The 25,907-nt window shown below is 50.5% G+C and overlaps 1 protein-coding gene across 5 annotated transcripts in view; it reads left to right on the forward strand.

The window, feature by feature from the left end:
• The window catches only part of NEURL3 (neuralized E3 ubiquitin protein ligase 3), a 91,596-nt gene that overhangs the window by 38,369 nt on the left and 27,320 nt on the right, over window positions 1-25,907 (forward strand). For 4 of the 5 annotated variants that reach the window (XR_009566292.1, XM_060309808.1, XM_030838948.2 and 1 more), the window contains exon 5: window positions 6,665-6,842. The exons of the other annotated variant lie outside the window; for it this stretch is intronic. Coding sequence is in view for 3 of the 4 variants with exons in the window: in XM_060309808.1 (XP_060165791.1) it covers window positions 6,665-6,804 (140 nt within the window). In the remaining variant the exon portion in view is untranslated. The remainder of the gene's footprint in view (window positions 1-6,664; window positions 6,843-25,907) is intronic. 5 annotated transcript variants of the gene reach the window in all.

A 25,907-nucleotide genomic window follows, 5' to 3' on the forward strand; every position in this document is an offset into this window, starting at 1 on the left:
CCGAGGCCCTCAAAGGTCCCCCGGGGCAGAGGCCAGAGTCAGAAGTCTCGAGGGCCAGGCTCCCCTGCCCAAGGGGTCCCTGATCCCAAATTTGTGCAGGGAATGAGCCTCTAGGTTCGGGATGGCAGCTGAGTCTTCTCAGCTTCCTGCAACCCCACTCTCACCTGTAACTTGGGTACCGGGGCCCTCAGGGCTGAGAACAGAGACGACCCTGCTGGCCCGGCCCAGCCCATCCCTGGGGGCCAGTCACAGAGGAGGGTGGAGACAGTGCTCGTCCACACCTGCCGGCCCCCAGTGTGGGCGCATCACACTGACTGGCCTGCAGTGAGCACCTACTGTATGCAAGGTGCGTAGTCCTGAGATGGCCACTCTGAGGTCCTGTCCTAACAGAGTTCACAGGCTCTCCAGGGGACAAGACAGCAACTGGGGTGTTCAGTAGCCCTGCAAAACCATGGCACAGGGGAGTGTCCGGGGAAGGGGTCTGCGTGACTGTGGTCTGGGAACTGAAGAGATCAGAGAGAGCTCTGAGCTAAGGAGGGCCAGGGAAGGGGAGCTGGGCAGAGCCGGACACCAGGGAATCATCGCAGTCACACGGCCCCCCGGGACCAGGAAAGGCCCTCCCCCTGAGAGCTGTCCCCCCTTCTGCATTTGGGGATCTCTGCTGAATGTCTGCTTACGCGACACCAGGACCTTTGCATCAGAGCACCCTGCTGGTGAGGCCACCAGCTCATCCTGGACTGTGGGGCAGCCCTGGAAGTGGGTGGGCGCTGGGAGGGGAGGACGGAGCAGGTGGCCACTCGGGGACAGCACCTGCGGGGGTCAGAGCGAGACCGCCCAGGAGGCACCCTGTTGTCAGAGAGCTGACAGCGCTTCCTGAGTATTAGTTGATGGCGATGGAGCCCTGCACCGCCTGTTGGACCCCACACCCCGTACAGCTCAAGGTCTCACGACCCTCCCGCTCACTCCAGGCTGCCTGGGTGGTGGAGGTCGGGGCATGGTGAGTGCCCTCATCTGCCCCAGAGAAAAGGGGAGTCCTGCCCCCCAGCAGTGGTGAATGTTCCCTCCCCTCATACCCACCTAACCACCTGCCTTCTCCCTCCCAGCCCACAGGGTAAGAATAAGCCACCCTCCTTCCCTCCCCAGTGAAAAGGCTGGCTGCACTCGCCCCTCTCCACCCCCCAGGTAACAATCGCGTATGCTCCCACCTCCCTCACTCAGAACAGCGGTGGGTCCTTCCACGACCATTTGTCGTGGTCCAAATGCGGGTTGGAAAAGAATTTCCAGACATAAGGCAGAATGTAAAGAAGATAGAATTTATTAGAGGGAAGGGTCGCTGCCGGAAGAGAGGGCCAACTTCCTAGTAGTCTGGGAGAGTCGAGCCCGAACCTGTGCTATTGATCACTTTCTATAGCCAGAAAACAAAGGAATGGTCTGAGGTGAAAATTGCTTTTACTGATTGGTTAAGGCACATATACCTTCCTTCTATAGGGTGGGAGTGGGACAGGGCAGATGCCTTTCCTTGTTTGGGACAGGTCCCATCGGCCAGGTGGACTCAGGAATTTCGTAACCATGGTAACATGGTAGGGAGGGCGATTAAGAGTCTGGTAGGGGGGTGTACCGCTGAAACTTTTTCAGGAAGGGACGTCCTTTGTCCTTGGAGCACCACACTTCGCTCTGTCCCCACCCCAGCAGTGGTGTGGCCTCCCCTCTTCTGCTTCCTAAGGTCACCCCACTTCCGCACAGCGAGCCCTGGGATCCCCGGCACCGGTAAGTTCAGCAACCACACAGTAAACAACCTGGGTGCTGGAGAGAAAGTCAGGTTTTCCGGGGCCTGATGGCAAGAGCGCTTTCTCCTACGGGACTTAATAAAGGGCTATGAACTTATGGGCACCGGGGGCTCCATTCATTAGGCAAATTTTTTTTTTAGTATTTATTTATTTATTTGGCTGTGCTTACTCTTTTTTTTTTTTTTTTTTTTGCGGTACGCGGGGATCTCACTGTTGTGGCCTCTCCTGTTGCGGAGCGCAGGCTCCGGACGCGCAGGCTCAGTGGCCATGGCTCACGGGCCCAGCCACTCCGCGGCATGTGGGATCTTCCCGGACCGGGGCACGAACCCGTGTCCCCTGCATCGGCAGGCGGACTCTCAACCACTGCGCCACCGGGGCAGCCCTGTGCTTACTCTTAACTGCAGCATGCAAGAGCTTTGTTGCCGCGTGTGGGATCTTTAGTTGCAGCACGGGGGATCTTTAGTTGTGGCATGCAGGATGTAGTTCCCTGACCAGAGATCGAAGCCGGACCCCCTGCATTGGGAGCACGGAGTCTTAACCACTGGACCACCAGGGAAGTCCCAGGCAAATGTTTTTGAACATCTCATGTTCTGGGAATATGGCAGATAGGGCCAGGGCGTGTGCCTGGAGAGACTCAGAGGTGCAGCTCTGCAGGGGTAACCGCGGGACCCTGAATGTGTGTCTCTTATGTTTGGATTTGACCATGAACTTTAAATTCTCCAGGGTTGGTATGACCAGCATTACTGGGGTTTGGCTGGCCTTGAGCTAAAAGAACAGCGGTCTGTGTATCTTCCATTGATCCTTCCCAAATATTTGTTGAAATTTAAGGCTGTTGCCAGTTTTCCAGTATTTGGATTTGCATTGCAGTGAGCAGCTGTCTACCACTCTTGCAATTAGCCTTCTTTGTGCAGAAATCTTTTTCTGTCTGGGGATTTGCTTCCTTAGTATATGCACTTGGGGGAGAGGGAGGTGTACTTGGATCAAAGAGTGTGCATCGGCGTTCCCACAACTCGCTTCGGGAACATTCCCTGTTCAACACGCCCCCAGATGTTCTGGTGACCGTGAGATGCAAAGTTGGGCTGTGCTTCACTTGCCTTAAACTGAGAAAAGAGAAATTAGAACCACATCAGAAGGTCCAAAATATACGTGTGTTTACACACAAGAAAATGTCTCCAAGGTATAGAACGGAGTATTAAGAAGAAAAGTAAGACGCTATATTTGTATGTGCTTACATGCATTAAAAAACTCAGAAAGTCATGTCTTCCTGATTCCTCGGTTTCCCCAGCAGTTCTGGAGCCTGGAGTTTAAGATAAGCCTGAAGAGTGGTGAAGTAAGCCCGTTGCCCAGCGCACTCCGACGATGTCCACACTTCTACCAACCCACCAGGCAGGAGCACCCCCAGAGGGTCATTTAGTTCAGCGTGGAGAGGAGCCCTGTCTGACCCTCGTCTTGTATATCGTACCTCAGAGACCCACGTCCCATGTATCAAAGGAAGGGGTGACAGCACCAGGGGAGAGGCACGTAAGGGCCCCTCTGCTCTTGAGTTCTTTCATTCTAAGCTGGGATTATGGAGACGAGGGGTCTGCCCCCTCCCCAAGAGGCAGGAATGGGGACAATTTGGGGCTGGGCTTGGAGCCTGGGCCATTTGACAGATGAGGAAACTGAGGCCCAGGGAGGAGAGGGACTTGCCTAAGGGCATGTGGCCATTTACCAGGAAGCCGGTCGCAGCTGTGGTGTCTTGGCACCTCCCCAGGGCTCCTGCTGGCTCCTGGCACCCCAGCGCAGAGGCAGGGGCTCATGTGTCCCCTCTCTGGCCCTTCTCCTCCAGGAAACCCTCAGCTCCTCAACCTCCAGGGAGCTCTTCCAGCCCCGGATGAAAGGGCCCAGCTGCTGCAGGAGGGGAGGTCCTCCACCGGGTGCCCAGAGATGGCGCAGGCTGGGCTCCTGAGGGAGGGCTGGGCCAGCAGCGTGGGTGCTGGAGCAGGGAGCTCTCCAGGGACTTTCTGAGCCCACTGCCATAGGTGAGCCCTGCCCTCCCTTGACCCCCTTCAAGGCCCCCCAGGAGTCACCCAGCCCACAGCCTTGCCCACCATCCGTTGGGTCGGGGAATCCAGGCTGGTCAGTCACACAGGACCTGTAAGCCAGCTGGCCAGGTGTTAACTTTCAGGGGAAGCGCATGTCTTTCTGCGCTTGTCCCCCCACTGAGAACCCCCTCGGTATCAAGCAGAGAACCTGGGAAGGTGAGTTAGGAGCCAGGAGGGTGCTCAGTGCGCAAGTCACCTGAGCCAAGAGAGGGGACGAATCCTGAGGAATTTCCATCAGTGAAGCGTCCTCTTCACCCCCGCAGAGAACCAGCTAGACCCCAGGTCCCAACCTTGCCTCCAGGACCCCCAGCCTTGGTTCCTGTGCCTCCGTAGGCTCTGGCTGACCCAGGAGAGCGGGTACAAAACACGTGATTATCTGTCAGTTTCCTGCAGGGACGGGGCTCTTTCTGTGCTCTGCTGCATCCCCCCCCATCTGTCCTTTCCTCTGCCAACACCGCACTGTCTTCCCTTCCGCAGCTGTACCCCGCGTTTGTGCTCCCTCCGGAAGCCTGGACTCCCTTCCTGCTCTTTTTTTTTTTTCCTTTAACATCTTTATTGGAGTATAATTGCTTTACAATGGTGTGTTAGTTTCTGCTTTATAACAAAGTGAATCAGCTACACATATTCATATGTCCCCATATCTCCTCCCTCTTGCGTCTCCCTCCCACCCTCCCTATCCCACCCCTCTATGTGGTCACAAAGCACCGAGCTGATCTCCCTGTGCTATGTGGCTGCTTCCCACTAGCTATCTGCCTCACGTTTGGTAGTGTATATATGTCCATGCCTCTCTCTCGCTTTGTCACAGCTTCCCCTTCCCCTTCCCCATATCCTCAAGTCTAGTTTCCCTCGGGAATGATCCTGTCTTCATCGCAGCCATGCCTGGCCCTCCCTGGTCTCCCGCAGGCCAACCACGTCCTGGATGGGGTGCGAGAAGCCCCACTCCTGGGGGGCGGGGGGGCTGTGTCCTCACCTCCAGGCCCAGTGGGAGTGGAAAACTCACGTGGGCCCTGGGTGCTCCCCGAAGATCCCTTTAAGGGCGCGTGCGTGTGGCGGACATTTGTTGGGTGTGTTCCCAGCTTGAGTTTGAACAGGCAGTGCCCTGCCTTCCTGTTTCAGCTCATACTGTAAACAAGCGTCCTTTTCAGGGTCTATTTGGGGCTACGTTTTTCTTCTTTGCATTTTTGTGCTTTTTGTTGATGATTTCACTGTGGAAAGTGCCACCTGGTGCTCCTAAGCTCGGGAAGGCCCGGGTGTGCCTCCCAGAGGAAATACACGTGAGATAATCTTCAGTCAGACGTGAGTTACAGCTCAGCTGGCCGGGAGTCCAGTGTTAATCAATCAACCATGTATTAGACATGATGTCTGTAAACAGAAACACACATCAGACAAGGTAACCACTGCAGCCAGAGGCTCGCAGGAACCTGACTTCCTGTCGAGGCGGCGTTGGCCACGTGACTTTAGAACTACTACAAACAAGGAGAGTTCACTCTATTTATTGGTACAGAACACCTTTTGGAAGCATCTCCTTCAGAGGCTGTAAATGTTGTATTAGCGGGCGCTTTGGGGAGGACTGTCGTGGCCCAGGGGACACGTGCCTCTCCTTTCACATCCTCTGAGCCCCCAGGTGGCAGCAGCTCCCTGTGTTGAGGGTTAGGTGCCTCTGAGCAATGCACTGGGACCACTGCATCACTGAGGCTGTCATTTCAGAGAAAGGAAATCTCCGCCACCATCCCGCCATGAGGGATAAGGGCAGGAAGTAAAAATTCCTATTAAATCTTCACTTTCCTATGTTTTCCTCACTGTCCAAGTGCTGGCCCCAACCCACCTCGCTGTGCCCACCTCCCCTCAGCTTTCCCACATGCAGACTTTTCTGGAACCTGGGCTGGCAGTGTCCCATACCCACCAGTGCAGTCCCTGGAAGCTGGGTGTCGGGCTGGTTACAGGTTCCACTGTGATAATAACAGCAGACGGTCACCAAGAGCCTGCTCCGCGCCCAGCACAGTGCAAAGCGCTTTATGAAGATGAACGCAATCTTCTCAACACATCGGTCCTCTTATTACCCCCACTTACAGATGAGGACACGGGGGTGCAGAAAGGGGCTGGAACTTGCCTGAGCTACTTACTGGTGTCCTGGGCTCAGCCCTGCTCCTAACATCTGTGGGACTCAGACCCATGCCTCCTAGGTCTCGGTATGGAAAGTTTACGTCTAGCTAATTGAAATACGTTCTTCTTCTCCAACCTTGACAAATACGCCTTCAGCCAGCCTGGAAGGCCGGGTCCAATCTAGGATTCTTGGATTCCTCGGATTTCCTTACTGGCACCCTTGGCCATGGCCCAGTCTCTGCTCCATCCTGCATCACGAGGGGTCCACAGACATGTATGTGAACACCCAGCCCACTCGTTGTCGCACAGCGGCCACCCTGCAAACAGGGGCCCCTGGCACAGGGGCGTGTCCTCTGGCAACACGGTCCTCCTCGGAGGATGCATGCAGAGCAGAGGTCTGCAAGGACCTGGCAGAAGGCATGAGGCTGTTCGATCTTGAACTTCCAGCATCCAGGGACTGGCCCCTGGGGGAACGTCTCCTTGTCCCTGCAGAGAGGCTGGCAGAGGCGTCCCCGAGGCTCAGGGCCCTGGTCTGGTCATGGGTGACTGACAGGGCATGGCTGTCTAATGTCAAACTATCTTTGAATTCCTGGGACGCATATAATTTGATATGTCTTAGTCTGCTCAGGCTGCCATAACAAAATGCCACAGACTGGATGGCTTAAATGACAGAAATTTATTTTCTTTCAGTTTTGGAGGCTGGAAGTCCAAGATCAGAGCGTTGCGGTCAGTCTCTTGTGTGGACCTGGTTCCTGGCTTGCAGACTCCAGCACTTACAGAATCTCACTGTGAGAGAGAGAGAGACAGAGAGAGAACTCCTCTTCTTATAAGAGACCCTCATCCCTCACAGCCAGCAGCATGGTCCCAGGTGGGCACCTCCAAGGAATGCGTGTTTGCCCCTGGAGATGGGTGCATTACCCACCCAAGGGAGCTGGGGGTGCAGGTTGGGCGGAAGTGAAACCCCCTCTCCTCCCATTTTCAGCACGCTTGCGTCCATGGTCCGCAGCAGCAGCTCTTGGTCAAGGCAGCAGTCCAGAGGAGTGTGGGGAGGAAGAAGGGCAGGCCCTGCGTGAGTGACAGCCAGGCCATGGCATTTTCCTTTCTGGAACCGGGTTCCCTCCCCCACCCTACCCTCACCGCAGGGTCAGATATGGTCAAAGTCCTTTGTATGCCGGGCACTCCTCCTTGGCATCCTGCTCCTGGGATACAACAGCCCAGAGCCAGTCCCCTAGCAGTGCCACCAGGAACACCCCTGGATTGTTGGAGCACTCCCCAGGCTCCCCAGGCACCCAGCTACGTACCCCAAATGGTACTGCCTTTCCCATAGGCTTAAGGGAGGCCTGTGCTTTCTGTGATCCGATTAATTTCCGATCGCTACAGCGTACCCTACGGACTGCCTGCTGGACATTACTGTGCACAGGGGAGCACCGGGTCCCTGCCCTGCGGCTGTGCTAAGCCAGGTGCTCTGGCTACAGAGGAAGTGTCCAGCTGGAGGTTAGGGGCCTCAGGGAGGTGGGGCCCAGAGTGCATGAGGCTTAAACCGGCAGCGATGGCAGGAAGGCCTGACCTCCCAGTGCACATGCCCACTGGGTCGTTCCATAAGGTTGTTATGGAGGCCACTGCTGTGTGCCCGGCACTGGGCAGCAAGGACGCCTGACACTGGAGCTGGCCAGGGACCCCATGTAGTGAGGCAGAACCCTCGGCAGAAGCTGCTCCGGAAGGGCAGCCAAGGCGACAGGGCCCAGGAACCAGGGACTCAGATGACAGGGGAGCGGTGGGAACTGCGTTATGGGCTTGGGAGGGGGTGACGAGCCCTCAGGAGCATGGGAATGAAATGAGAGTGAAAAGGTACAAAGAGAAGGTGGTCCTGACGTCCTGGAGGGAGGTACTCCTGTTACCGACTCGGGTCCTTGAACTCCTTAATCAATAGAAATTGATGAGGCCAGACGAGAAATTCAGGCCAGGCTTTATTTATTGAGACTCATGCTGCAGCGCGAGGGAGCGAAAGCAAGTAACAGGTGCCCTTGCTCACTCGTTGAGGGGGTGGGGTGAGCTGGTCCCTTAAATGGGATGAGGGTGGATTGGTGGGTGGGGCTTGTTGAGGTGGGTGGGGCTTAGGTGGTCTGCCCACCCCCTTGGTGGTGCTGTGTGCAGGGATCACGTGCAGTTCCCTGCTTTTGCTTCCCGTACCTCACAAGAGGCAGTTGGGTTTTGGCCTTTTGCATGGTATTATTCATCATTGCCACAACTGCACGTGGGTGCAGTTATTTTTAGTCCCTTATCGTTTCTTTGTATTCTGTTGCTGGAGGAGACATTTGTCCAGGTGCAAGTACTCCAGTAAAGAGTCCCAGGTCCCAGCCTGTCTCATCAAGAGGAACACTGACTTGCTTAAGGTCGCAGGGCTCAGCAGGACTCCTTGAAACAGACGGTCCAGATGCCCCCTTAGTCCAACAGTCCACCTAATGGTTTAATTCTGCAGCCATATGCAATAATAATATATCCAGCATTTCCTGAGCACTTACAATGAGCCAGACACTGAGTCAGCCATGTCCTCTCAGTCCTGTGATGTACATATGGTTATTAGCATCTTCCTGTTACAGCTGAGGGCACGGAGGTCAGTGAAGAAAGTGTCCAAGGTCACACAGCTAGGAAGTGGAAGATCTGGGATTGCCAGCCATGTAACTTAGCCGTGTTACTTAGCCTTTCTGAGGTTCAGCATTCTCAAATGAAAATAAAGATTATAGCAGGGCCTAAACCCTGGGGATAGTGTGAGGGCTCACAAGTTAATAATGTGAAAATTCTAAGAACAGGGACTTCCCTGGTGGTGCAGTGGTTGAGAATCCGCCTGCCAATGCAGGGGACACAGGTTCGATCCCTGGTCCGGGAAGATCCCACATGCCGCGGAGCAACTAAGCGCGTGCACCACAACTGCTGAGCCTGCGCTCTAGAGCCCGCGAGCCACAACTACTGAGCCCGCACACCTAGACCCTGTGCTCCGCAACAAGAGAAGCCGCCGCAATGAGAAGCCCACGCACCACAACGAAGAGTAGCCCCCACTAGCCGCAACTAGAGAAAGCCAGCGTGCAGCAAACGAAGACCCAATGCAGCCAAAAATAAATAAATAAAATAAATAATTAAAAAAAAATTCTAAGAACAGGCATAGAGATGAGATAGGCTAGGACCTTGGACCCTTTGCTGCAGTGCTTGCACCTGGACAAACATCTCAAGCAACAGAGTACAAAGAAACTATAAGGGACTAAAAATAACTGTACACATGCCCGGTTGGGGCAATTATGAAGAATAAGATGCAAAAAGGCCGCAAACCAACTGCCACTTCTGAGGTGCCGGGAGCAAAAGCAGGGTCCTGGGCATGATTCCTGTGCAGTGTTACCAAACTCAGGTTAGGCTGCTCGCCACTGGAAAGCCAGTACTCACGAGGCAAGTGTTGGTAGAAAGGAAAGTTGCTTTAACCAGAAAGCTGGCAATCTGGGGGGAAGACTGACTCGTGTCCCCAAAACCAACTCTCAAGATTCTGCTCAGCCGTGACAGTTTTTAAAGGGAGAAGGGGGAAAGGATCTCCGTGAATCATCAAGGCAGGAGGTCAAGCTGTGCGTCGTTTTCCATTGCATGCAGGCTGGCTGATTTCTCTTGCTTCAGATGTTATCTTGTCTGTGTGGTCTGACTCCAGGATTGCTAAGGGGGCTGCTGAGGGTAGAGAGCTAGTCATCCTTTAACTACTTAATTCTTCATTGCTACTTTTTTTTTTTTTTTTTTGCGGTATGCGGGCCTTTCACTGTTGTGGCCACTCCCGTTGCGGGGCACAGGCTCCGGACGCGCAGGCTCAGTGGCCATGGCTCACGGGCCCAGCCGCTCCGCGGCACGTGGGATCTTCCCGGACCGGGGCACGAACCCGTGTCCCCTGCATCGGCAGGCGGACTCTCAACCACTGCACCACCAGGGAAGCCATTCCTACTTCTTTTAATCTAAGAAAAGAATCAACAGGTTAGGCAAGGCATTGTGTGCACTGAATAGAGCATAAGTCAGGAATTAGGTTAAAGGTTACCTAGTGATCTCATTTCTATAATTAAGGTTTAAGGGGAAGAGAAATAGGCAAACAGGAAAGGGGCAAAAGAGCTGCTTACAAATGCCCACTTGCCAGACATTGTTCCATGTCTGTGGGGTTAGGGGCAATAGTTCATCTTCTGTACTTTCTTCCTGCCAACATAGGGCACCATATTCTCAGAGTGGAAGATGCGGACATGGGTCTGTTGCATCTGTTTGTTGACAGTTTAAGTTGCCTGCTTACATATACAGGCAGAGCCAGCTACAATTATTTTGATGGCCACAAAGATACATATTATTATGAGCGGTAATGTTAATGCCATTCTCTTGAGGCCAGTTCTTGGAATTGTGCCAGCAGTGGATTCAGCATTGCTGAGGCTGGGACGGCTTATGTCACGGCTATAGTCTGGTCATCACGCAGATAACTTTTTCCCTCGGGTGGCAGTCGTGGTATCTGTAAAACAACTCGGGAATGGACTTCAGCTTTTCTACAAACAGGAGGCAGGGGACAGGGAGGGGCCTTTGTGCTTGGGGGAGGGGTGGTACAGGGTTCTGCTTGGTTTCAACAGCACCACCAAGGGGAGGGGCCGATCACCTAAGCCCCCCCTCTGGCCCCACCCATAGATCCGCCCCTACCCTCGCCCCATTTAAGCTCGCCCCTCCTCACCCTCAGGGAACGAGCAGGGGCACCTGTGACTTATTTTCGCTCCGTCATGCTGCAGCACAGGTTCCCAGGAACGCCTTGCCTGAGTTCCTCGTCTGGCCTCATCAATTTCTATTGATTAAAGAGTCCGAGGACCCAGGTCGGTAACAGAATGAAGCCAAACCACGGTTAGCTGTTGTTAGCTATTATGGAGATTCGTTTCTGAATTTCAAACACTGACATCACTGAGCCCTTGAAATTGAACTTCAAGGAGGCAGTGACTGGAGATGGGAGCAAAAGGAGGCTTCGGAGGCATGTTTTCCAGCACAGGAGGCTTCCGTGACCAACAGCACTAGTCATCTGTACCTGAACTCATTTCTTTGCAAGTCTAGTTGACTTGATTAAAACCAATCAGTGGAGACTTACATGCTTCCAAGAGTCACAGGAACTAGATTAGATTACCCTCCTGGATGAAACAACTGAAAAGAAAAAAAGACACAATATATAAAAGAATGGGGGGCTTCCCTAGTGGCGCAGTGGTTGAGAGTCCGCCTGCCGATGCAGGGGACACAGGTTTGTGACCCGGTCCAGGAAGATCCCACGTGCCGCGGAGCGGCTGGGCCTGTGAGCCATGGCCGCTGAGCCTGCGTGTCCGGAGCCTGTGCTCCACAATGGGAGAGGCCACAGCAGGGAGAGGCCCGCATACCGCAAAAAAAAAAAAAAAAAAAGAATGGTTTTTCAATATGTTGGACAGCAGACAATGAAAGACAGTAACCCCTGAGAAACGGAAAACAAAAGATGTGGCCTTACTGGCCGCTAGAGCCAGGCAGTCAAGGGGCAGCCCCTGGGCAGAAGCTGCAAAGACCAGGGCTCCAGACAAGGATACCGGCTCCTTTCCGGGAGCTGCGAGTCACCTGGAGAGAGGCAGCGGGAGAGCGCAGAGATGGCGCCCACCTGCCTCGGTCTTCGCGGAGTGTTTCTGTTGGCCCCAGGTGTGTTAAATTAGATGCCTGCCCCCTCAGGCCAAAGCTTTAAAGACCAGCAGATAAGACTCTTTCACAGCAAGTCTGGGCGCTTTTCAGTCGTTGCCTCTGCTCTGCTCCTCAGTGCTGGTGAGTCCACATGCTCCCTTTCAGAACCGTTTCTCTGTTTGCTATAACCGTGCAGGGCTTGTGATATAAGTCCCGTGGGCTTTTAAAGCTAGATGTTTGGGGGGGCTTGTCTCTCAGGGGCAGGTCGTAAAAGTTGAGGCACCAGGTGTGAGGTTCAAGCCCTTCGCTCCTCAGGGAGAAGCTCTGTTTTTGTTTTTGTTTTTTGCGGTACGCGGGCCTGTCACTGTTGTGGCCTCTCCCGCTGCGGAGCACAGGCTCCGGACGCGCAGGCTCAGCCGCCATGTCTCACGGGCCCAGCCGCTCCGCAGCATGTGGGATCTTCCCGGACCGGGGCACGAACCCGTGTCCCCTGCATCGGCAGGCGGACTCTCAACCACTGCGCCACCAGGGAAGCCCAAGCTCTGGGTTTTGACCTCCTGCTCGTGGGTTACGGTGTAGGAAGCGGGGTAATCACAAGATTGCGTCTCAGCCTTTCCTGCCGGCTTCCAAGGGAATTTTTTTCTCATTTATCCGATGTGTAGGAGTTGGGTTTCTCTCAGAAGAAAATGTTCCCTATATGGCTGCAGATTCAGTGTTTCTACGGGAGGGGGTGAGTTCAGGATCCTCCCACGCGGCCATCTTGAACCAGAACCAGTTTGGCGTTTTGTTTAAAAGTGACATACGTCAGGTCCAGCCGTTCCACTCCTCACTGTTTACTCCAGAGGAGGAAAGCAGATGCCCACACGGAGACTTGTGCACGAATACTTATAGCAGCTTCATTTGTAATTGCCCCAAATTGGAAATAACTCACAGGTCCATCTACACATTAAGGTATATCCACACATGGGAATGATACTGGGCAAAAATAAATAAATAAAACTATTATAAAAGCAACCAGGGCTTCCCTGGTGGTGCAGTGGTTGAGAGTCCACCTGTCGGTGTAGGGGACACGGGTTCGTGCCCCGGTCTGGGAAGACCCCACGTGCCGCGGAGCGGCTGGGCCCGTGAGCCATGGCCACTGAGCCTGTGCGTCCGGAGCCTGTGCTCCGCAACGGGAGAGGCCACGACAGTGAGAGGCCCGCGTACCAAAAAGAAAGAAAAAAAAGCAACCACAGGGATGAATCTCTAATAACGGCAAGTGAAAGAAAACAGACAAAAATTTCTAAAAAATGGAAACAAACCTGTGAGGGGTGAGGAGAGGCAGAAGGGAACTTTGGGGAGTAATTGCCATGTTCATGATCTTGATGGTGGTAATAGTTTTACAGGCGTATATGTATGGCAGAATTTGTCAAATTGCATGATATAAATATATGCAGTGAACTGTATGTCAATTATACCTCAGAGCTGATTCGGAAAATCCAACAGTGAGTATTCCTCACCTGAGGGGAAGCTGCACCCTGGGTGAGAATGAGCCTGCCCTGGGCCACTGCCAGCCAGGGACAGAGGTGGAGAACCCTTGGCCATGGGCCTCAGCCCAGAATGCCATTCCATACACTGCACTGCCACCCTCTGGCCAGGGCCAGGCTTCAGTGCTGGGCAGGCAGGGTGGCCTGACAGGGAGGCCACAGGGCTTAGAAACCTCTGCCCAGGGGGACATCTCCTCAAGGATCGTGGGTGCTGCTGTCCTAACCGGGGCCCCAGCTGTAGCAGCAAACTCGGGTGCCACAAGGGCCAGGTGGGCAGTGCAGCTGAGTGGGGATGTCAGGTAGGGAGCCAGGGGTGATGGGGACTGTGGGGACCCTGAGGGCAGCCACTGCTCAGCTCCACACACTTGTTGCCAGAATCAGGGCCCAGTGTTGCCAAATCTTTTTTTTTTTTTTTAAAGAAAATCTAGAAGTCCAGGTTTATATGGAAAACCTTCCAATTTTTTAATGGCAAATTTATTCACTGCTTGCGCTAGTGCAGACCTATCAAAACATGTCCATGGGCCAGAATCAGCCTGGGGGTTGCCAGTTTGCAACCTCCGTGCAAACGCCTTGGATTTTCTTCCCGGGAGCCAAGCCGTGAGGCAGGAAGCTGTGCTCACTCTTGTAAGACCCAGAGGAGGAGCCCAGGGCCAGGAGAGCAAGACATCCGTGTATCTATCAAAATGTTACCGACCTGGGTTCGTTAATCAATAGAAATCGATGAGGCCAGACGAGGAGCTGAGCCTAAGGCTTTAATGCGATTCATGCTGCAGCACGAGGGAGTGAAAACAAGTAACAGGTGCCCTTGCTCGCTCCCTGAGAGGGGCTGAAATTGCTTTATAGGGGCCCTTCTACTTTGGCAACAGTTGGTCTTCAGGAGACCCCTTTTTTCCAGGTTTTAAGAAGAACTTGGTCCCCAGGGTTTATTTGTGAAGGAACTGCCAGTCTTCCCCCAGGTATGGCCTGAGTAGCGAAGGGAGGATTGGATGGGCCTGTGGGTTATTACCGGCACACAAATACCAGGCAAGCGTCGCTTGTTTTACTGTCCTTTTGAGCCCCTTCCCTGAGCCCCTTTCCTTTTGCATTAAGTCCCATGGTGCATCCCTCCCATAGTGGGTGGCATCATGTAAGCTCTTAACAAGTTTCCATTGTTGGGCCTCAGTGGTTAGTTAGAACCTTGTTATCCTTTTAATACCAGCCTGTGCTTCCTTCTCATAGCCCTATTTCTCAGCATTTTCTTGTTCTATGGGGAATGCTGGGGGAGGCTAGGGAGTTCGGGGGGGGCAATCACTAGGGCCATAACTTGCTCAGGCTTCTGCAGTCAAGCTGCCTGTTTTGCAGTTCAAACACCTTTTCTCTTCCCGTGGCTCACAAGAGCTCCATCCCTCTGATACTCCCTAGAGTGTATTACTGCCAGCTGGGTCGGGAGCTGCCCTGTTTTTAAGTCAAGAATTCAATCTTTGTTTTATGGGAGAATTTTTCTTTTTCTTTTTGCAGTACGCAGGCCTCTCACTGCTGTGGCCTCTCCCATTGCAGAGCACAGGCTCCGGACGCGCAGGCTCAGCGGCCATGGCTCACAGGCCCAGCCGCTCCGCGGCACGTGGGATCCTCCCGGACCGAAGCATGAGCCCGTGTCCCCTGCATCGGCAGGCGGACTCTCAACCACAGCGCCACCAGGGAAGCCCTATGGGAGAATTTTTAGCAGTTAACGTTCCTCTTTCTTTCCAAATGGCAGTATGAGCATGTGGAGCCCATATTTAGAGTCAGTAAAAATACCTGATACCTTATCCTTCCCTAATTGTAAAGAAGCTGTCATCTCTGCAATTAGTTCGGCCCTCTGGGCCGATGTCTGGGGTGGCAGGCCCTCCGCTTCTATGACTTCATCTAGACTAAGGCATACCCCACCTTTTGGGTTTCCGTTTCTGTAAAACTGCTCCCATCAGTAAACCATCCGACCTCAGGGCTGTCAAGAGGCTCATCTAGAAGATCAGGAATAAGTTTGTTCTCTGGTCTCTATACACTGATGCAGTAAGTCCGCACTCCTGGCACCTGGAAGCAGAGTTGCTGGGTTCAGCGTTTGGCACACCTTTAGGTAGTGTCAGGGTGTCCATCAGGAGGGCCCGGTATCTTGTTAACCTTCCCCCTGTCAACCAATGATGTTCTTTGACTTCCAGCACAGATTGTACCTGATGAGGGGTCAACACAGGGTGAGCTTGGGAGACTCATTAACCAACAGGGCTGTGGCTTCTACTGCCCGCAGGCAGCTTGGCCATCCCAGGGCTATTGAATTCAGCTGTGATGAAAGGTAAACCACTGGTCTCTGATCCAGTCCCAGCTTTCGGGTCAGGACTCCTAGTGATGTCCCTGACCTCTCGTGAACATACAGGGTGAAGGGCTTGTCCAAATGTGGAAGCCCCCTTGCTGGTGCTGTGCTCAGCTCAGTCTTTAGAGTCTCAAAGGCCCGCTGGTCCTTATTCCATTGAAGGGGCTCCCTTTCTTTTTCATTTAGATCCTCATATAGGGGTCTGACTATAAGGCCATAATTTGGAATCCAGATATGTCAGAACCCAGCCATCCTGAGAAAGCCTCAGAGCTGCCTCCTTGTGGTTAGAGATGGTAATGCACTCATTGCTGTTCTTCAGTCTATGGCCAGGGCTCGTGCCCCTGGGGTCAAAATACTTCCTAAACGCTGAACCCGTTGCTGTGAGATCTGAGCCTTGGTTGGAGAGATTTTATATCCCCTTTCTGTCAGAAAATTGAGGACCTTAACAGTATTCTGATATGAATCTTTCTTTGTCTCAATACTTAATAAATCATCATATTATAGCAGAGTTCCCTTTTCAAGTCTCAGTTCCCTCAGCTCCCTTGCTAACACGTTTCCAAAAAGATGGGGCCTGTCCCTAAAACCCTGTGGCAGCACTGTCCCAGTATATTGGGTAGCCTCCAGGGTGTCAGGGTCCCTCTATTTAAAGGTATTGAGAGTCGGGATATGGGGAAATACAGAAAGACGCATCTTTGAGGTCCAACAGAGAGAACTACTGAGTGCTGTCTGCAGTTTGGGCCAGGAGGGTATATGGGTTTGGTACCAATGGGTGAATAGGGCTGACGGCCTCATTTGCTTCTTGTAAGTCTTGCTTCAACTGATATTCCCCGTTAGGCTTGTGAACAGGGAAGATCGGTCTGTTGCGAGGGGATTGGCAGGGCCTAATGAGTGTGTTCTAGGAATTTGCTGAGTAGCGTTGGATCCCCCTCAGAGCCTCAGGCTTTAAAGGATACTGTCATTTTCAGGTGTTCCTTTCCCCAGGCCTTAATCTTATTTCTATTGGGGGAACACGTTTTGCCCTTCCTGGCACTGAATTATCCCAAATTGCAGGATCTACTTACTCTGTAATTTCTTGGGGGATGTCTTGGGGAATATTTTGATGACCAGCAGGTGGGTCATCTGGGGCTACTAGTAGATGCATTCTCTGTTTGAATTCTCTACCTTCTTGGACTTCACCCTGTCCTAAGACTATAATAGCTCCTAATTTATTTAGCAGATCTCTTCCAAGGAGGGTGACAGGGCATTCTGGCCTTTACAAAGAGGAGTGAGTAAAAATAATGGATCTGACTCTGCAGGCAAGGGGGGATGTAAATCGCCTTCCGTTTGGCTGTCCATCGACTCCCGCCACAGCACAGTCTTGGTTGGAAAGGGGGTCGGCCGGCCAAGTCAGAGCAGAGCAGGCAGCTCCAGTGTCTACAAGAAATTCACTTCTCCTGTCTGACACATCGAGGGTGACCCGAGGCTCTGCTTTTCTTCAGTAGCCTCTTTTCCTTCTTGGCCTCCTGTTAAGTCTCGGTGATGATAGACCTTGAAGGCCTCCTCTGCCGAGGTTGACAGTGGGGTTTGGGGCCCAGCCTCAAGCTTTTGTAATTTTGCCCTGGTATCTGCAGCGGACTAGGTGATAGATACACAGCTGATAGCCACCTCCCTTCTGCAGACTCAGGGTCTGTACTGGCGTCCTTCCTAAATGCCTCTGTCACCCAGCTCAGGAAGACCATCAAGTGTTCATCTTTTTTCCTGTGTCACTTCTTGGACCTTCTCATAATTTACAGGCTTCACCATATGCCTTTTCATTCCTTCTGATAGACAAGTAATGTCATGTCTCATCCTGGCCTGGCCTACGTGATCTTCCTAGCCCCAGTGTGAGTCATGATCTGGAAACGCGTCGCCACCTGCTTGATAAATTTGCTGGTGCGGATTGGTAGCCAGTAGGCTCTCTGTGTGTTCCTCGGCCTTTTTCCGTACACGCTCCTTTTCATCCAGGGTGCAACAGTGGACCAGAATAACCATGATGTCCTGCCAGGTCAGGGAGAACCCCAGACTGATAAATTCATCCCTAAACTCGTCAGGGTTCTCTGAGACCCTCCCAAACCCCTCCTTACAGATTCCTAGGTCCCCCACTGAAAAGGGGACATGTACTCTAGTCATCCCTCTGTTCTTATCAGTTGCCTCCCGGAGGGGGTAAAGGCCTTGTGGGGCAGAAGTGGGTGCTCATTTTGAACCTGATCGGAGCCCCACTGGGGAAAGCACTGGGGGCTCCAATTTTGGGGTTTCTGATTTGACAGGGTAAGCTGGGGGTCCCGGGGACCGAAGATGATGGTGGAGGGGAGGAAACAGGGGCCTGAGAAGGAGGCTTAATGTGCCAGTGGGTAGTTGGCAGTTGAAAGAGGGGAGTCCGTGAGAAGGTCTGGCTCCGACTCTTCTGGGGGTGACACAGGAATAGAGGCTACACACACACAACAGAAATCCCTAGGATTGGGGTCTCGATAAAGCTTCATAAAGGCCTGCACATACGGGACCTCTCCCCATTTTGGGGACTGCTTATAAAATAGGTCCAGTTGTGAAATGGTGTTAAAGTGAAGGGATCTGGGGGACTTCGCTGGCGGTCCAAGCTTCCACTCTGAGCAGGGGGCCTGGGTTCAATCCCTGGTCGGGGACCTAAGATCCTGCAAGCCACAAGCACAGCCCTAAATAAATTAAGTAAGTAAAGTTAAGGGATTCATGCTCTGGCCACTTCTCCTGGTCACCCAAGGCATATTGGGGCCAGGCTGTGTTGCAAAAGAAAATCAGCTATTCCTTTTTGAACCGTCTAATTTAAATTGTCCCCAGCTGTTAGGAATGCCACACACAGGAGAATCTCTGGGGATTCCCTGAGTGTTTTCCATGTTAACAAATAAATCTGGGGGCTAACAACGAGAAATCAGGGTGGGGAGATGTGGATGGGTTGAAGCCTAGCATAAAGACAAAGGGGGTCACGGAATTCCCTCCCCAGAGTTAGTGACACAAACAAGGAGTCTCCAGGATGAAAGGGACGGGAGTGTAGGTATGAGGACCAAGAGAAGAGTAAAGGGAGGAGGAACAGAAAAGACAGAGAGAGAGAAAGGGATTGCTGGTTCACCCTGCCCCCTGTGGCTGTCTGTTGCAGCACCAGTCTGCCCACCGGGGTGATCAAGTCTGGCAACCAGCCAGTTGTACGTCGTCTGTGAGACTGCAGCCACAGGTGGGACCCTCACCCACGAGTATATAAGTCTGTGGGACTTGAACTCACGGGTTTATATAGAAATCTGCTGCTTCAGCCAGTTTTTGACAGGACCTCTCTTGGCGGCAGGGAAATAAAGGTGAGAGTATGGTGATGATCGGGGTCCCAGCCACTACAAGATTTGAGGGTTGAACCTCTATCGCTCTCAGAAATCTCCCGTCAGGGAGAGCCAATGGATCAGGGTCTGCATTGTGTGAGGTGAGCCTCTTCCATCTCTGCTTATCACCCGTCAAGGATGGGCCGTTGCCAGTTGAGATTTCCAGAGGCTGGGCTCGAGGATGGGAGCGGCAATCCAACGAATTTCTTGGTCTTCAATGTGATTGACCTTGGTGATGGCGGTGGTGATGTGGTGAGGTTTCTGAGTGGCCCCCACAGCAGCAGGCGTGAAGGTGGTTTCTTTGAAGTTTCTATCAAGCCATCTAGCCTGGCTCGCAGGGCTTTGGGAAAAGGGCAGTTTTAGTTCTCAGTGATGCCAGGTCAGGAGGGTGGTAGAAAAATTGGAAACGTTAGTTCGGAGAGTTGTAGCCGGATATTGGGGGAAAGTAGAAAAATTAAGAACTTGGTTAGAACTGGCAAAATGTGCAAGGTGGAATCCACAAGGGTGCGCTCTAGTTTTCCATGAAAACAGCGGTCCCCAACCTTTTTAACACCAGGGACCGGTTTCATGGAAGACAATTTTTCCACGGACTGGGGGATGGGGGAGGATGGTTTTAGAATGATTAAAGCGCATTACATTTATTGTGCACTTTATTTCTATTATTATTACATTGTAATATATAATGAAATATACAACTCACCATAAGGCAGAATCAGTGGGAGACCTGAGCTTGTTTCCACTTGCCACTCACTGATAGGGTTTGGTTTTTTTTTTACAATTTTCTTTTTTTTTTAATTTATTTATTTTATTTATTTTATTTTTGGCTGCATTGGGTCTTCATTGCTGCGCGTAGACCTTCTCTAGTAGTGGCGAGCGGGGGCTACTCTTTGTTGCAGAGCGCGGGCTCTAGGCGCGTGGACTCAGTAGTCGTGGCTCACGGGCTTAGTTGCTCCGCAGCATGTGGGATCTTCCCGGACCAGGGCGAGAACCTGTGTCCCCTGCATTGGCAGGCGGATTCTTAACCACTGCACCACCAGGGAAGCCCCCACTGATAGGGTTTTGATACGTGTCTGCAAGCAATCGATTTATTATGGTCTCTGTGCAGTCAAACCTCTCTGCTAATGATAATCTGTATTTGCAGCCGCTCCCCAGCACTAGCATCACCGCCTCAGCTCCACCTCAGATCACCAGGCATTAAATTCTCATAAGGAGCGCGCAACCTAGATTTCTCACATGCGCAGTTCACAGTAGGGTTCGCGCTCCTATGAGAATCTAATGCGGCTGCTGATCTGACAGGAGGAGGAGTTCAGGCCACAATGTGCGCGATGGGGAGCAGCTGTAAATACAGATGAAGCTTTGCTGGCTCGCCCGCTGCCACTCACCTCCTTCTGTGTGGCTCAGTTCCTAACAGGCCACGGACCGCTACTGGTCCGTGGCCCGGGGGTTGGTGACCCCTGCATTAAAACATAAAAATTCCTCTACGGTTACCCCCTTTAGATCCTTCTTTACCCAATGAGCCTGGTCTCGTTAGACTTGGCTTGATTGTTTCCATACGTGCAGCAAGAATGATAATTGGCCACATAAGCAGTTTTGAGTTTGCTTTGCTGGAACTTTTCATAAGGAATCTCAGGTTAAACTTTTAAAACCCTCTGGTGGCTAGGAAGCCAGTCTAGGAACTCTCCAGCAGATTTCCCTTTTGCAGTGCCTATAGATTTGGATGTAATCCTCTCTTCTCAAGTCCCCAAGGTATCCTGAGGTTCCTGGGCCCCTCGGGAAGGGACCTTCCTTACTCACCTGTAAACAAGGCGTCAAGCCCGTTTTTCTAAGACGCCTTTGTAAGCCTTGGCTCCACAGTCAACCTTGGTTCCCTAGAACTGTCTGGTCATATGTGATTCTATGCACCATTCTGAAATATGACACTCCACTCAAAACCCTGGTTCTTTAACCAGTGTTTCCAGTTATGTCCCGTTAAAAGGAGAACAGCTTTTCAGGAAAGACTATTGCCCTGTGTTTGCAGTGCTTGCATTCGCTTGGGGTTCTAAATAACTTGATTTGGGGAGAGAAGAGGGGCCTCACCTAACTTCTTTGCAGTTAACATTTAATGCTTTCGGGTCCTCTGTTTGGCAGGGAGAGTTGGTAATAGTAATACACTCTTTTTGGAAGATAAGCCTGGACAGCTTGAAAATGGTAAGTATGGGCACAGTATTTAACCCTGGAACTGCACCTTCAAAACCAGCAGAGTAATAGAATGTTCTGTTGCCCAGGTGCCCATTGAAATTTATAAGAAATTCCAGAAGACACTTGAGGGTGGGCAGGTCTGCTAAGACAGTATAGTCTCATAACTGGGGTGCCCAGGGACCCTTTCACATTTCCTATGAGGTGAAGACTTGTCATAATGACACTAAGATATTGGCTTTTTTTTTTTAAACCATTCTCAAGTAAACAATGGATTTTTTTTTTTAAGATTTTTTTCATGTGGGCCATTTCTTTTAAAGTCTTTATTGAATTTGTTACAATATTGCTTCTGTTTTATGTTTTTGGTTTTTTGGCCACGAGGCATGTGGGATCTTAGCTCCCCAACCAGGAATCAAACCCGCACCCCCTGCACTGGAAGGCAAAGTCTTAACCACTGGACCGCCAGGGAAAGTCCCCAGCAGTGGATTTTTCTAACGAGTGGAAAGCAAATGCCCATGAGAATCTAGATCCATGTCAGTTTCTAATATATTCATTAATAAAGATAACTATATACATAAAAAAGAGAACAGATTCTTATTGAACTTATGCAAATAATTATATTGCCATGGAAAGAAGAATGTTCAATAAGAGTTTCTAAATTCTGGAGGGATCAGGTAGGGAGAAAAGATAAGTGTTTTATTTCTGTTAACAAAAGTATAAGCTAGGACTCCCCTGGTGGCACAGTGGTTAAGACTCTGAGCTCCCAATGCAGGGGGCCCGGGTTTGATCCCTGGTCCGGGAACTAGATCCCACATGCGTGCCACAACTAAGAGTTCACATGGCACAACTAAGGAGACTGCCTGCTGCAACTAAGGAGCTCATGTGCTGCAACCAAGGAGTCTGCCTGTTGCAACTAAGACCTGATGCAACCAAAAAAAAAAAAGTATAAGCTACTAAACTGTTATAGATAGCCTAAGTGAGAGGGATTCCTTATGTCTGAAAAATAGAACTTTAAAGAACCAGCAATGTTTCAAAACAATAACCCTAATCATCCTTGATCAGCTTATTCCGTCCCATGTAATCAACTCTTGTTCTGCTCGATTCTGGCTTAGCAGTTTCTTGATCCCGTCAGCTTCTAAATATCTGATAAAGAGTTTATTTGACAAGAAAATTTGGTTGTTTCTGTGACACACAATAAAAATAATCAGAAGTATGAATGATAGCATTATACCAGGACATATCATGTGGACGGCAGGGTATTAAATTTCTGTGAACTTTATACAACTTCTGAAATAGTTATATTAATAATGTTTGCACGTACAAATGTAACCTAGGAAAGCTTAAAGCATCTCTTCTTATTTAATAAATGCCTTTTCATGCAATTTAACGTGTCAAACAAACCTAAGTAGTTTAACAGCTCTCTCTTAACAAGGTGAAGGAGCAAAGCCTTTGAGATTTTCCAGGAACCCTCTGCGAAATCCCGAAGTTAGTTCAAGGCCAAAAAACTTCATTTAGAATTTTATTTGGGAAGACAACATCGTCAAAAATGTAAAAACCCTTAGCTCTTTTAAAAGTGAGACGTCTCGGTTCTCTTTAATAATTGAGTACATGAAAAAGACTAGCATAAAGCATGGGAAGTTATTCGGAAAAGACATAAGATCTTGGTGTCATAGGCACATCACTCGAAAGGTAAAGAAAAGATCTTTTACAATCTCTTACTAAGAGCAGACCAATAATCCAAGAAAACGTTGTCATTCTGACAGAGAAGACTAAATTCTAGTTTTGCACCAGCATACTTTTGATATTAAGGCTCATTTAAAAAAAACTTTTTTTGAAGTATAGTCGATTTACAATGTTGTGTTTAATTTCTGCTGTACAGCAAAGTGATTCAGTTATACATCTATATTATTTTCCATATTTTTTCCATTATGGTTTATCACAGAATATTGAATCTAGTGCCCTGTGCTCTACAGTAGGACCTTGTTGTTGTTTATCCTCCTATTTATAATAGTTTGCATCTGTTAATCCCACACTCTGAATCCTTCCCTCCCCCAGTTCTCCTCCCCCTTGGCAACTACAAGTCTATTCTCTATATTTGTGAGTCTGTTTCTGTTTCATAGATATGTTCGTTTGTGTTGTATTTTAGATTCCACATATATGTGATATCATATGGTATTTGTCTTTCTCTTTCTGACTTACTTCACTTAGTATGACAATCTCTAGTTGCATCCATGTTGCCGCAAATAGCATTATTTCATTCTTTTTAATGGCTGAGCAGTATTCCATTGTATGTGTATATACCACATCTTCTTTATCCATTCCTCCATCGATGGACATTTAGGTTGTTTCCATGTCTTGGCTATTGTGAATAGCGCTGCTGTGAACATTGGGGTGCATGTATCTTTTCAGATTATAGTTTTGTCTGCATATTTGCCCAGGAGTGGGATTGCTGTATCATATGGCAACTCTATTTTTAGTTTTTTGAGGAACCTCTGTACTGTTTTCGATAGTGGCTGCACCAATTTACATTCCTTCCAACAGTGTAAGAGGGTTCCCTTTTCTCTACACCCTCTCCAGCATGTATTATTTGTAGACTTTTTAATGATGGCCATTCTGACTGGTGTGAGGTGATACCTCATTGTAGTTTTGATTTGCATTTCTCTAATAATTAACGATGGTGAGCATCTTTTCGTGTGCCTACTGGCCATCTGTATGTCTTCTTTGGAGAAATGTCTATTTATGTCTTCTGCATATTTTTCAGTTGGGTTGTTTGTTTTTTTGTTATTGAATTGTAGGAGCTGTTTTTATATTTTGGAAATTAAGCCCTTGTCGGTCACATCATTTGCAAATATTTTCTCCCAGTCTGTAGGTTTTCTTTTCATTTCATTTATGGTTTCCTTTGCTGTGCAAAAGCTTGGAAATTTGCTTAGGTCCCATTTGTTTGTTTTTGCTTTTATTTCGATTGTTTGGGAGACTGACCTAAGAAAGCACTGATACGATTTATGTCAGAGAATATTTTGCCTATGTTCTCTTCTAGGAGTTTTATGGTGTCATGTCTTATATTTAAGTCTTTAAGCCATTTTGAGCTTATTTTTGTGTATGGTGTGAGGGAGTGTTCTAACTTCATTGATTTACATGCAGCTGTCCAGCTTTCCCAACACCACTTTTCAGCTGGGACTTTTTAACAAAAAGACAGATTAGGGCTTCCTTGGTGGCGCAGTGGTTGAGAATCTGCCTGCCAATGCAGGGGACATGGGGACATGGGTTCAAGCCCTGGTCCAGGAAGATCCCACGTGCCGCGGAGCAACAAAGCCTGTGCGCCACAACTACTGAGCCTGTGCTCTAGAGCCCATGAGCCACAACTACTGAAGCCCACACACCTAGAGCCCATGCTCCGCAGCAAGAGAAGCCACCACAATGAGAAGCCTACGCACCACAATGAAGAGTAGCCCCTACTTGCCACAACTAGAGAAAGCCCATGCAAAGCAATGAAGACCCAACACAGCCAAAAATAAATAACTGAAATAAATAAGTTTATTAAAAAAAAAGACAGATTAACAAAGAAAAACAGTGTATTAGCCTGCACGGGGGAGAAACCCACGTGAAGAGTAACTCAGAGTGGTGGCATAGAACTCTAGGTTATAGAGCATCTTCAACAAAGAACAGTCAACTTGTGGAGAAATGACAGGACCAAGGAAAGCCTTCCAAACTGTGGGAAGGTAAACATATGGGAGGAAATAATGGAGTGAGGTTTGCTTGCAGATTCCTCTGGTACCACCTCTGGGCTGGTAAGAGTCTGTCTCCAGTAAAAGAATTTATGACCTGCCTTTAGGTAAAAGGGGGGATAGAGACAGCTTTTCTGCATTTGATGTCTCTTCATTGCCTTCGGCTCCAAATTATTTTTATGTCAAAAGTCTTATTTTGGAGTGACGTTCTGATTTCCTTCACTGGCTTAATGCTTATTCTATAATAAAACTGTTTTTCTTTTCCTACTACCTCTGTGGAGTGTTACGGGTTGGGAGAAGCTTTCACTTTTTATTATATTTTCCCAACACCGCCTTCTCCAAGGCTGCCCCCGAGTTCTTGGGAGGAGCCCCTCCTTGGCCCTCTGATCCCATCCACTGGCTCACGCAGGCCCTGAGCACAGGCTCTGGGCTCCAGAGGTCTGCATGCACTCCAGGGCAGAGTGGCCAGTTGGAAACCAGGGACAGCAGGATTCAGACATATGGAGTCATCCTTGAGAACAAGAGGACAGGACAAAGCAGAAGGAGGCTGGACTGTAGGAGGCCAAGTTAAGGCCATTGCCAGCCTAGCTAGGAGCCCCACCGACTCTCAGTGCCCTGTGGGAGGGGCCAGCCTGGATCAACTGAGCAGAGGGGCACAGGGGCAGGACCCCTGAGGGCAGGGCCTGCCTGGTGGGCGCTGGGCACAAGGCTGACTGCATTGTATGCAGGAAAGCAGAGGAGGGACCTTCATTCCAGCATCACAGTGTCCTTTCAGATAACCGTTTAGTTATAACTTGAGCCTGGAGGGCACAGGCCAGTTATAACTTTCAGCCAGTTGTGGATGCTGACGTCACCGGTCTGACACCAGTGTCCCTGGGCCACCCTGGGCCCCGCAGTTCCTGAGGCTGAATGAGTCTGAGGCACGAAAGGCATGCTTTTGCCTGGCTGGTACACTGGGGCCATTGTTTTCAATAGATGAAAATCAGGCCCGTTGGAAGAGGTCCATTCGACCCCAGTGTTTACAGATGAAGAGCTGAGGGTCAGAGCCACAGGAAGTGACTTGCCCATGTCACAGAACGAGCTGGAGGCAGAGCCAGGGCTTGCCCAGGAAACTCCCTCCATTCTGCACCAAGATAACTTTCAGTGTGGCCA

This window comes from Globicephala melas, chromosome 12 (assembly GCF_963455315.2).
Source record: "Globicephala melas chromosome 12, mGloMel1.2, whole genome shotgun sequence".
In the NCBI taxonomy this organism is placed as follows: domain Eukaryota; kingdom Metazoa; phylum Chordata; class Mammalia; order Artiodactyla; family Delphinidae; genus Globicephala; species Globicephala melas.